The sequence below is a fragment of the Rhamphochromis longiceps genome, linkage group LG12 (genome assembly GCF_057381845.1).
Source record: "Rhamphochromis longiceps isolate RC_006_pf linkage group LG12, R_longiceps_female_GT1.1, whole genome shotgun sequence".
NCBI lineage: Eukaryota > Metazoa > Chordata > Actinopteri > Cichliformes > Cichlidae > Rhamphochromis > Rhamphochromis longiceps.
The window spans coordinates 1,738,378-1,751,992 of record NC_140568.1 but is presented as its reverse complement, the minus strand read 5'-3'; the positions used below and the strand labels follow the sequence as shown (position 1 = coordinate 1,751,992).

Here is a 13,615-nt window from a genome sequence, read left to right as displayed (position 1 = left end):
TGCGAGTGAATGTGAGTGTGAATGGTTGTCTGTCCCTGTGTGTTAGCCCTGCGACAGACTGGCGACCTGTCCAGGGTGTACCCCGCCTTTCGCCCTATGACAGCTGGGATAGGCTCCAGCGCCCCCCGCGACCCTGAAAAGGATAAGCGGAAGCGAATGGATGGATGGATGGATCTGAGTTTTTCTTAATTTTAGACTAGTTGTTAGTGGAATTTTTTCCACAGTTAGTCAACTAAGAAATTAATGGCCAGTAACATCCCTAATCATTACGTTTGGTATGTAGCCCACATGCATCATCGCAGCAGTACTCCCAAATGAGCTGTTGGACGGAGCTTCGTGTGATCTGCCTTTTGGCAAAGCAATTGGCTGGAAAAAGTCGACACATTCAAGGGATTTCATCACACCGTCACTACCTGGTGCCATGTTTCTCACAGTTAAAGTACTATTTAGTCAGCAATGTTCTGGTGGGAACGGATACCAAAGCCTGTCTTTAATCTGACATTTTTATTCAAAATAGTGAACTCATAAAAGACAGCTTTTTTTATTGGAACTTGCAAAAGTAAAAAACAATACTGGAACACACCTGTTGGTAGAATGCAACAAGGAACTGAAGAAAACAGAAGGCTTAAATACACACATGAGGACAATGAACAGGTGAACAGAATCTAACGAAACACAAAGGGGGAAGTAAAACTGGCACATGACTGATGGATTGGAAAGTAAGACACGTACACCGGGCATGGGATACGTAGGGAAGACTAAACAGCCGGTATTCAACAGACTGCTATAAGAAAAATAAACATGAAGTCAAACTCTGGGACTAGATCACAACTACGAACATTGAACTCCAGCATGTAATTCACAACATAATTACAAGAACACTGGAAATCAATAAGAAACTTTAAACTGAGAACAGAGGAAAATAAACTAAACACTGGATCAACGACCGAGGAACCGCACAGCTGATCTTATCCTTTTCTAATATTTCAATTACCTTGCAAAAAAATAAATAAATATAGAAATATTTTCACACTGTAAACACTGTTGGATACATTTAACTTAATTAGAAATTAGAGTTAAATTTGATTTATTTAAAACAGATTAAACTAACTACACAGCTACAGGTCAAGTGTATGGAAGCCCGTTTCCGTCACTAAATAAAAACAAAACAGCTAGTATCCATAACTCAAAATTTCGAGTTACTTTTCTCAAAATTTCGAGTTAGCTCTGCCAATCAAAAATATACGTGAATGAGGTCGCTTTCTTGTTACCCGGAAGCATATGGCGCAGAGGAACGCACACTCAAAAACGGATCCCAACAAATTGGCGCTTTCGCGAGTACGTTTGCTGATAGCAACACCATGTGATTCAGCTAATAACACAGGGATTTCATCATTTGTGAAGCCAGGCTGAAAACACTCAGCAATCTGTGCATTCACGACTGGATGTAATACCGGTAGCTTAGCTGTAGCATTTGTAGCTGAGGCTTCAGCTTCCGGGTAACGAGGAAATGACGTCATTCACGTAGATTACTGATTGGCAGCGCTAACTCGAAATTTCGAGTTGCTTTTCTCAAAATCTTGAGTTAATAAATTGGAATTTTGAGAAAATAACTCAGAATTTCGAGAAAATAACTCGAAATTTTGAGTTATGGATCCTTTTTTTTTTTTTTTGTGGCGGAAACGGGCTTCCATACAAGTGAGCTGGGTGTGGCTGGGTTGGTAGTACTTACTAGTGATTCCCTCAGACATGATGTCTGTCATCTTACAGCAGGAGGACACCATCCTCATGCTCAGCTTGTCCACCACCAAAACCTATAATAAAATCACACATAGCAAAGGAAACTACTATATCTGATACTTAATGAATGTCTTTGTTTATCTTTGAATCACAGATATCCAACTTCGTATGAATAATGATGTTAATGACAATTACCTTCCATTTTCCTTTTTCTCTTGCCTTCTTGATGACGTTGTTCATTATCTCTGTAAACAAAACATTTTGTGTATATTGTACAGTTCAATCAAGAGTTAGAGCATTTTCACACATCAGGTCATAAATCTGCCAGTTGCCCATTTTTGATATTCCAGTCTTAATAACTAACAGACTAGTTTGTGCAAACCTAGAAAATCTGCTGCCTCGTCCAGTTTATTAAGTGTTCGGCTGTTGTTGCTAAATAAAAAAAAACCCAGCTGAACTGAAATTGAAAATTTCCAACCTACAATTCCATTGTGACTGGGCCATATCATACCGTTCACGGTAATACCGGTACAATGTTAGGCAACGATAAGAAAATGAAATATCGCGTTAGAATATGGGTAAAACCCGCATGTGCAGTGCCTTTGTTTTCATACGCACATGGCCGAAAAAGCATGGCGGCAACGGAGAATGAGAATGGAGAAAGCGGATCGTTGAGTGAAACGGATGAACCAGAATAGGTTTGTAAAAATGGAGCCACTTCAGTGATGTGGAAGTGGTTTGGTGTTTGTCCGTCAGTCCCAAAGTCAAACGAACACTGCAGCGTCACTGAGAGTTAAAAACTGTCTAAATTCTTTCATCTTTAATAAAACGATCAGCGTTGCTGCTTTACCAGGTGTAACTATGAAGTTTAGCATCCAGGCATCCATGAAAACAGAATTTATTACATTTAACGGAGTTAGAAGTTAGCAGGTGGTTAACGGAAGTTAGCTCGCTAGTTTCGCTAGTTACCTAAACATGATATAGCATGTTCTGACTGAGAGATTTCTGAAAAAATTCAAATGTACAGCTCTGCTGTCACTTCCAACATAAATGAAGACAGGAAACTAAACAGCAGAGATGTTTGTAAAGTTACTGAAGTTGGGCTAGCTGCTATATAATGATGTGCTACGTGATCGCTAGCGACACAGCTATGTTAGCATAACATAAACAGTGAAGCTGCAGGATTTAAGCTAACACTTTTCCACTCGATAAAAGTTAATGTGAAGGTTCCTGAGGGTTAGAGACAAATACAGTCGCATGGCAGGATGCTGTAAACGCTAGCAAAGTTGTGGAGTTGCATTTTGTCTCACATCAATTATATCGTCAGTTATATCGTTATCGCAAATTTTCAAATCTATATCGTGATAAATATTTTTGGCCATATCGCCCTGCTCTAATTGTGACTTCTGTCCACCTTGGCTAAGTTTGGTCTTATAACAGAAATGTAAAATAAAATCTGGAGAGTGCAGTGTAGTTACAGTTTTGAGCGTCTTCAGAGAAGCGGCGACCACTGAACATCACATAGACATAAATGAGTATGCTGAGACAGTGACATATGCATTGGAGATGCCACCATCATCAAAACTGTCACAACATGCACTAACCAGAAGCCATGCTTTACTGCAGGCGTTCAAGAACTACTGAAAGCACGGGTTGGTGCCTTCAAGGCCAACGACGAGGCAGCGCTCAGACTGACAAGACCCGATCTGTGCTGGGGCATCAAGCTAACAAAGCCTGAGTGCTCAAAGAAAGTCAGTGATTACTTCGCCTGCTCAAGAGATTCTCAGCGAATGTGGCAAGACATCCAAGCCATCATTACAAGGCCCCGCCTCTCTGCCAGAAGCACTTAATTCATTCTACGCCAGGTTTGAGACTCAAAACAAGGAGCCAGCACAGAAAACCACCCCTCGCCAGACAAACGAGTGCTGTCCCTGTCCACGATGTGAGAAGGAGTCTTGCTAAAGTCACCCCACAAGCTGCTGCACCAGACAATATACTGTCCTCACAGCCTGTGCTGATCAAGGTTCAAGGTTCAAGGTTCTTTATTTGTCACATGCATAGTTATACAAGTATAACACACAGTGAAATGTAGCCTGACACGCTCCTCGACATGTGCAAAAATTGGGGGGGGGGGGGGTGTAGAGGAAGAACATTATATATATATATACATACATATAGTATATACACTGGGTGAATGTGCAGTAGTAGCAGCAAGCAGGTGAATTCTGTACATTAATATGAATAGACATCTGACTATTTTACAGGATAGACAATATAAACATATTTAAAATTAAAGGAATTGAAATGTACATTGTGCCTTGGTTTAGTGTCTGGAAGAGTCCTGTCTCAGTCAATTATAGATGATGTGAGAGGGCGGGTGTGTGTGTTTAGGGCACGGATGGCTTGGGGATAGAAGCTCCTCTTGAGTCTCTCTGTCCTTGCCCGGATGATGCGGAACCTTCTACCAGATTGCAGAAGTTGGAACAGTTTGTTGCCAGGATGGGACGGGTCCTTCAGTATCTGCTCTAGTCCGGCATCTCCTGGTGTAGGTGTCCTGAAGCGGGGGGAGAGCAATCCTGCAGCAGCGTTCTGCTGTACGGATCACTCTCTGGAGAGCTTTTTGGTCCTTCACACAGCTGTTCCCGAACCACGATGTCATGTTCTGTGTGAGGATGCTCTCCACAGCGCCTGTATAGAAAATCCTGAGGATCTTTGGAGAGACCCTGAACTTCCTCAGTTGTCGTAGGTGATACAGGCGCTGCCTAGCCTTTTTGGTCTGGACCTGAATGTGGGCAGCCCATGTCAGGTCTGAGGAGATGTGGACACCAAGATACTTGAAGGACTGCACCCTCTCCACTGGAGCTCCATTGATGATGATGGGCTTGTAGTCTCTGTGCTGACCCCTTCTGAAGTCCACCACCAGCTCCTTGGTCTTGCTGACGTTCAGCTGGAGGTGGTTGTCCTGGCACCACGATGCCAGATTCTTCACTTCATCCATGTAGGCCGCCTCATCGTCAGCTGACTGACGTCCGAGCAGACGTCTTCAACATCTCCCTGAACCAGTGGTTCTCAGTCTTTTTACATCATTCCTCACATGGCAGAAATATTATCCCCCCGAAGGATTCACTGAATCCGTCAGTAATTTTTGTTTTAAACAAACAACTTTCATTTCAAGCAACTAACTTTTGTCACTCGACTGCTTCATTCGTCTGCAGCACTTCTTCAAAAAAGCAACAAGTTAAACAGAATGTGAACATCGCCAAACATGGAAAAATAAAGTTCAGTCTTAGTCTTATAAAAACAAAAGATCCAGAAACTGGTGAGCAGAGATGAAAAATATATAATTTAGTGAGAGTTTAATACTACTCACTGTTAGTGGCTGCAGGGAGCCTGTTTTTGACGGCAGAGCTGCGGCAGGGCGTGATGGTGTGGACCGAAATGACAAAAAAAAAAATTCAAATTCTCTCGAACAAATGGGTCTGCCTTAAAAACCAAAATACAGCCCGATAACTTTCACTTACAGAGGTCGTGTGAAACAAATCAATCAAGTCCAACTTCACGTCCATATCGTCCAGCTTTTTGAGCAGTTGTCTCCTTTCAATATCAAACCTCTGACAATTCAAGGAAACATGTTCTATTGTTTCCTGTTCCCTGCTGCAGCCACACTCCCCTGTACAGTGTTTATCTGTTAAAAACAATGTGCTATTTAAACCAGTGTGTCCGAATCTCAGTCGAGATATAATCGTCTCCTCTCTCCTGTTTCGGCCTGTACTTCTCATTTCCCCCACTTTCCTTTGGATTTTATAAAACCATCGCCCTTTCCTCTCCTCCTCCCATTGCTTCTGCCACCTTTCCTTCATTTTGTATCGTATTCTACTCTTGAGCTCCGTCCTACTCACACTAATATCTACCATCGGTCTCCTCGTTGCGACTTTTGCTGTCCAGTCTGTTTCATTTCCTTTAACTCCATGATGCGCTGGTATCTATAAGAATGTGACCATAAGCCCCATCATAACAAGTCTGAACAATGTTTGCTGGATCTCTATCAGAATGTCAGTCTGCAGTCTGAGTGACTGTCTTGCAGACTGGCCAGTGATGAGCTCGAGTCTGAACATATCACAGATCTTAGTGGTTTTGTTTCTTCAATCCACTGGACTGCTAACAATAATGAAACCATTTCTCCTGTGCACACTGATAAATCGTCACTGATCCTTTTCCCCACCTTGATATTAAACTCAGGAAGTATAAATGCTATCCCGCTTTGGTTGGCTGTATTCTTTGATGCATCTGTGTAGATTTTGACTATAATACTGATTAATATATTCCTGCACTGTATGTGAATTTAAGAGACCCAAAGCTCTTCAATTGTGTTTTCTCTTTTTCCCAGCACGGTTGGAAAACAGTTTTTGTCGGATGATCTTGACCACGTCCTTGTAAACTTGCCCAGTAAGTCAGTGTCAGTTGCTCTCTTCTTGTTTGTAATGGCATTTCCCCCATTTCTACCTGTACAGCTGCTGCAGATGTTGTTTTGAATGCACCTGTGCAGAGTCTTAGCGCCTGATATTGGATACTATCCAACTTACGAAGACTTGTTCTGGCAGCAGAATTATATACTACACACCCATAATCCAATACTGACCTAATCAACCCAGTATATAAAGCTTTTAAAGATTTCCTATCAGCCCCACAGTCAGTTCCCACTAAGCACCTCATTATATTTAACACTTTCTTGCATCCGTCTATTATTTTCTGAATATGTACAGTCCATGTCACCCTTTCATCAAACCACAACCCCAAAAACTTAAATTGTTTTACCCTTTGTAATGCTTGTCCATATAATCTGACCCTGATGTCAACACCAACTCTTTTTCTCGTAAAAACATTATTTAGTCTTATCAGCTGAGAGTTTAAACCCCCATTTATATGAGCTGTGATTGCCGCCTGTACTTTCTTTACCAAAAAGTCTAACCGTCGTCCTCTTGCCCACATCGCCCCATCGTCTGAAGAAAGTGAAAACCCCGTTCCACCCTCTATGTTCTTAAACACATCATTTATCAGCAGTGAAAACAATAACGGGCTAACTATGCTTCCTTGTGGCGTTCCATTTTTTCCATTTTAACTCCTCCCAATCCTCACGATAACTTGCGCCCCACCTGTCAGAACTCTTTAAGAACCGCTGCCCTGAGCCAAGCTGCTGTGTCACAGACAGCTGCAGCCTCGGAGCTCAAAGGCTGCCGCCCACTAATACTTACTCCAATCATCATGAAGTCAAAGCAAATCAACAGACGATGCGATCTCACTGGCACTCCACCTGGCCCTGTCACACCTGGATCAACGTAACGCCCACGTAAGAATGCTGTTCACTGATTTCAGCTCAGCATTCAACACCATCATTCACCAACAGCTGATCAGCAAGCCTGCCCTGCTCCACTGCAACTGGATCCTGGACCTCACTGATAGACCCCAGAGAGCACAGGTTGGAATCCAACACCATCACACTGAGCATGGCCCCCTCCCACCCTGCAGGCACGTGTGCTGAGACCGCTACTCTTCACGCTGCTGACCCACAAATGCACCTCCAGCTCCAACAAAAACTACATTATCAAGTTTGCAGATGACACCAGAGCGCTGGGACGATGATGATGCTGCTGCTTACAGAGAGGAGGTGCAACAGCTGGCACTTTGGTGCAAGGACAATAATCTATCTCTGCATGTTGGCAAAACAAAAGCATTGCTGGTGTCACAGCAGAGAGACCGCTCTTACTGACACCATCTGTTTGTTGTTTTCTTACCTTCTTTGTTTCTTTTAAGTAATCCAAGCACTTTATAAAGTGCTTTATTTATGAAGAGCTTTAAAATAGCCAGCACAGCATGAAAGTGTGATACAGTAAATAAGACAATAGAATAAAATAAAAAATAAATAAATAAATAAAACACATAATGAATTAAAATTAAAACAGACCAACATAGAATCAACTAAACTAAACTAAACACCAACATCTCACGTGGTGTCAAAGGTCAGGGTGAAGAGCTGGGTTTTCAGGAGTGATTTAAAAACAGGCAGAGAAGAAGCCGTCTGATCTCTAAAGGCAGCTCGTTCCACAGTTTGGCAGCTGCTACAGCAAAAGCAGGATCTCCTCTAAGTTTACGCCCAGTCCTGGGTACATGCAGGAGCAGCTGATCAGCTGACCTGACAGAGCGGGTGTATGAGGCTGTAGCAGCTCAGAGAGATAACATGGGGCGAGGCCATGGAGAGCTTTAAAAGCAAATAAATGAATTTTAAAATGAATCCTAAAAGGAATGGGCAGCCAGTGACGTGGAGCTGAAATAGGAGAAATGTGCTCAAACTTTCGAGTTCCAGTTACAAGACGAGCTGCAGCATTTTGCCTCCTCTGTAGACGAGTAACCTATGAAGCACTGACCCCTTTATAAAGTCCAGCAGTCCAGCTGAGTGCTAACAAAGGCCTGGATCACTGTCTCAAAGTGCTGCTGTGACAGAATTGGTTTTATTTTAGCAGCTGCCAACGTGATTGAGCAGCTGGGGATTTTAATCTTAATGTTGACACCTCGGTATAATAAATTAACACGATTTTATAAAGCATGTTACTGGGCTTACACATAACTGTGGACATTCTTCAGTGTTAATGAGTTCATATTAAATGTATTTATTTGTATCAGAACAATTAGGTATTTTCTTTGATATCATGTTTCCAAGTAAACAAGCAGGAGCGTTCTCAATGAGAAACATTTTCAGAAATGTTCCTTCTATCTCAGACAGGAAAGACTAGAGAATCATTTTAACCTTCTTTGCATGTCCACTCTAGGTTCCTGCAGCTTTTAAGGTAAAGAAGAAATGTGGTGCTTGTTGGTGGCCTGGATCAATAAAGACATTCACATTCTTAAAAGACAATCCTGCAGACTGGAACTGGATGGATGAAGATGAATCATCATCATATACATCACCAAGAGATGAAAGCTTTGATGATCACGTTAAGATTAAAGTTTCTAAACTTTTTTAAAGAATAAAATGAATCAAATCAAATAAAAAATTCTAACTCTTGCTTGTTTTATTGATAATATTTTCCCATAACTTCTCAGTGATGTTTTCATCCTTGGCTGCTACGATTACAGTCCACATGCTATAAAAGTGACCTCAGTTGTATTTTTACTCAGTTGTATATAGAATTTGTATTCTATTTTTATCCTATTGTATATTGTATTTTATTTTATTCTATTCTCTTCTGTACAGTTGTGTACAGTCTATTATTCTTATTGTATTCTAATTTTTGCTATATAACTTTTGCACTGTCCACTTCCTGCTGTGACAAAACAAATTTCCCACGTGTGGGACTAAGAAAGCTTATCTTATCTTATCTTATCTTATCTTATCTATTATAACTGTCTTCAGCCTTCTGAAACATGCAGTCAGAACAACATCTCAGTCAGGGTTTGGACAGTCCTGAGACTGTGCTTGTTAGGGTGATATCATAGCTCACTGTGTTGCAGCAATACTGATGAATGTTCTGTTCTTGTACTATGTGACCCAAGTGTAGCATTTAATATAGTGGATCATTACAGTTTCATAGTGAGGCTGTAGCACTGGGTTGGTATATCTACGACAGCTCTGCAGTCGTTTAAATCATATTTTGTATGTTTTTCCATATTATGCAGCGGAGTCCCCCAAAGGTCTACACTGTATATGCTACCACTAGGTCACATTATACTGGCATATGACATTTAATAAGACTGCTGTGCTGATGGCAGCTCTGCATTCCAGTGAGAGCCACTGATTGAGCAAACCTTTCCCACTCTATACACTGTCTAACAGATGTGTGCAAAGGTCCTGAAGTTAAACTAAGATGAAACAAAAACTGTTATTATTGGTTCAGAAAAGCTACATCGGGCATCAAGTCCTCTACAGGTCTTTTATGTACACATGTAAAATCAGTTGGGGGTAATTTTCCACTCTAATCTCATCTTTGAGAAACACACAAACATGGTCACAGACGTGCTGCTGCCACCTCAGGAATAATGCGAGGAGCCATTCAATGCTGAATTTTAGTTCTATTCAGGCATCACAGATGCTTTTATTTTGCTCTCGGTCAGAAGATTTTTAATACTCTTGTAGCAGGTATAAATCAGAAACTATTCATTTGACACCAGACTTTGCCAAATTGCAGCAAAGCTTATTATTTCACCTTGGTGCATTCACTGCGAGGATGCTGCTGACATGTGTGCAGCCACCTGTCCCCTCACCTGATTGGTTAATGTACTTTGGATACTTTTATTGGACTTTTCAACTCTGAGCAGTCAAAGCACGTTTTGCTCTAAGCCACATTCAAACAGCATTTTGATTATCATGCAAACACTTACGCCGATAGATGCATAACAGCGAATCTTCTGTTTGAATCAGGTTTGATACTTGAACTTTCACAATGGTCACAGCTCAGGAGATCTCCCACAGAAATGTAAGCACTGAACTGACGTCAGTGATTTTACATGTTTGGCTGTGTGGATGTCAAATTTGTAACATAAATCCTTTTTCAGAGCTTGTGTCTAATTTTAATTACAAATTATAACAATTTAACCATAAAATAGAAAATAATAGCAGTGCAACATGTATGAACAATACACTGATTAGACTTCAAAGTTATTTCCATATTTGCAGACCAATGACACGGGCTGAAGAACGACTGGTTACATTTGGTGAATCATAAGCGTCCAAGCTTCTGGCGCAGCTGTCGTGGTTTGAGTTCAATAGTCTTTCTAGTTTTGTATGTTTGTTAATCTTTGGATTCAGGTTCTGTTAAAGTTTCGTTTTCTTCTTTGCCCAGTTTGTTTTTGTCTGGTATTAAAATCTAATGTTTGACAATTTAAAACATTTCGTTATGAAGAATTTGCAAAACACTAGAGAACTAGGAAGGGAAAAAATACTGTTTTCACAGAGACAGAGTAACACAAAGAGACATTTCTAAAAGATATTAGTTCATTCTTTTTTCTTTTATTGTTTTTTAAGCAGAGCAAATCTAGTATTTCCCAATATTCTGTTAAAATGTGTCAAGGTTTCCCTTATTGGGGATTTAAGCACATGTCCAGGATGTGAGAATGAGCACGGAGAGACTGAGAGACAGGCCCACTGCAATTGTTGCCTCTAATCTGCTCCCAATCCTCTTACCCCATCCACTACTCCCTACTGCTCACAGCTATTTCTGTGTCAGCGGACGTGACATCACAGGAAAGCAGCATACATGGCTGCATCAGTGTGCGCGCACACACACACACACACACACACACACACACACACACACACACACACACACACACACACACACACACACACACACACTGATAAACACAAACACTTGCTCTCCAAAATAAGTCTACATATCATGTTCCTCCAAAAGGTATCGTTAAGCTTGAAGAGCTGCTGTTCAGCTGACATAAGCACATTGCAGTGACATGACAGTCACACAGTGAGGCCAGCCATCTCATGCAGGAATTTACAATAACTGTAAATGATCGATTTAGGCACATTATTTGTGACACAACACCTCAATGAGCCGATACACCTTTATCAGGTAGACCAAGCTACATGACGAGAAAAGCTATTGTCAGAGACACACTACAGTGAAGTCAGTGAATAGTCCTGTTTATCCAATTAGTCCGCTGGATTAGGTGTAAGTGCCTGTGGAAGAACGGAGCACCGCCTGACGGGCAGCAGGCACAGTCGGCTGTTGCTTCAGTTCTAGCTCTCCTATTCACTATTCTCTTTCCTGACAAACACTGTCATCATGTTGTACAGTGTGTTCATGAGAGACAACGTTTTGATGTTTGGGCAACATAAACTAAATCCCTCATCTATGGTCATGACTTTGGTCTGCAGACAGATAACCTGTTGGGCACTCCCTCTGACATCACAGCCTCACTATCATTCATTCTGATGTGACCCTTCACTGCTCAGATTCACCTGGAAGTTTCTGGACTCGCAGACAGTCTCTGTGATCACGACGCATTCTCAGATGAGAGCATGAATGCACTGTAATGTGAATACTTTGTTTTCTTCTGTTGAAGCATGTGTGCAGCTGAATGTTACCATTATTTTCTCTGAGGATCCTCAACCAAGGCAGCTGTGAGCGTTACATGCTTACAGCTGTCTAATTCTCTGCATAGATTTCAAGGTTTAAAACATGAAATTTCCACCCAATGAAACTCGACATAGACGATTTTCAGGGGATGCTCATGAGAGCAGGGGACGAGTCTTTGTGTCGTAAATATCGTGACGCCTACACCTGTGCTTTCATCCAACGACTTTTCTTAGGATTTAAGTACTTTACAGTATTGCATTAGTATTTTTCTGAGCGATTGTTACCTTGTGATTTTGTTTTTAAATAACACTTGATTTTCGGTTGTTTTCCAGCATAGCTGTCTCATTTCCATCACAATCTAAACAATACGACTGTTTGACAGCAACTGTCTGATTTTTGATTTTCTTTGATGAATTTCTTCAACATCCTTTAAATAGCCTAAATCTCTGCCTTTAAATGGAAATATGATCTGCATAGAGCTGTTATACTGGTCTAGAGTAAATGTCAGACCTTTCCTGTCCGTGTACGGCCATGTCACTGCTAACATGTATTTAAATTGTGACAGTATTTCAATAACTTGCACAGTCACTATCCAAAGGCTTGATAGGTTGTAACCAGTTTTATTAATATGGTTACTCAATGAGTTAGTGAAGGCGCATCACTGCCAAGTTCACTGAACCTCCCTTTAGCCGTTTGGGTGCGTGCTGTTTTTGGAAGTCTAAAGATTTATTAAGCGCAACTAACACAAATCGAAAATCAGTGAAAATCTCACAACTACCGTGGAATCGATGCACGAGGGGAAGAAACAGGTCTGGGATAGTAAAGGCAGTATAAACTAAGGCTTCTTCGGTTATTGAGGCAGCCAGAGTCGGATCTGTCCTCCTCCACCTCTGGTCTTCCCCAGAGAATTATGTCAAAGCATTTAATCCGCACAAAGATTAGCGCGACCGGATTTACATCGGACCTGGGCTCCATGCTTTTACACTGACAACACAATAACGGGCAATAACGGCAGAATTTAGCAGAACACCAGCGAATAGTGCAATTAATTCACTGCCTGCGACACTTCAGATGTTATGAGCAGATGCTTTGCTCCAGTGATTCCGTGCGTCTTAGCGCACCAACATTTCATTAATAAAAAGTAAGGAGCAGCTCGGCCCCACGTTACAACAACAATCAGAATAAAAATAAGAATTAAATAAGAATAAAAATTTTTTTACTTTCTCCAACAATGGCTTTTAGTCCCAGCGGTGCCATGATGATCCCGTCAGTGCGCGTCCTGCTCTCCAAAGAAAACCGAGTGGAGCTATTACTACTGTAAAGCTCATCATAGTAAGTAACACCCAGTCGTTCCAGTTAAATTCAAAATAAAAGCCTCCAGTTAGGCGAGCATAGCAAAACAGGCTAAACGGGAGAGAGAGAACCTCTCCTGAGGTTTCAAGTCAAATCATGCAGGCGAGCTGGTTTCCTGGTTTCCCTTTAACAAAATACTGAATAGCAAGTGTTCTAAAGTAAGTCAACTAATACATATCAACAACTCCTCCTTCATCCTAGATTTTGGAATAGGTAGAATAAAGTAAACTGAAAATGTGATATCCTGTAAGCTCTAGTTTGCTCCACCAAATAGCTTACAGGAGTGAAACTAACATGAAAATGGTCAAAAAGATGTGATGAGCAGAAAACGCTGAAGTTCGCTGCACTGAACTGCAACATAAGTGTAATCTGTTTGGACACTTTTGACTTAAAGGGGCTATATTGCAAACCAGGCAATATATTATTATTATTATCAT

At 41.2% G+C, this 13,615-nt stretch overlaps 1 protein-coding gene across 2 annotated transcripts in view; it reads right to left on the bottom strand.

Moving 5' to 3' along the window:
* Positions 1-13,111, bottom strand: part of stxbp1b (syntaxin binding protein 1b) — a 39,587-nt gene extending 26,476 nt beyond the window's left edge. For both annotated transcript variants that reach the window (XM_085424304.1, XM_085424305.1), the window contains exons 1-3: positions 13,046-13,111; positions 1,936-1,985; positions 1,733-1,814 (exon numbers count right to left, since the gene is read on the bottom strand). In XM_085424304.1, coding sequence (XP_085280430.1) covers positions 1,733-1,814; positions 1,936-1,985; positions 13,046-13,082 — 169 coding nt within the window. In that variant the 5' untranslated portion in view covers positions 13,083-13,111. The remainder of the gene's footprint in view (positions 1-1,732; positions 1,815-1,935; positions 1,986-13,045) is intronic.
* Between the last annotated feature and the right edge of the window lie 504 nt (positions 13,112-13,615).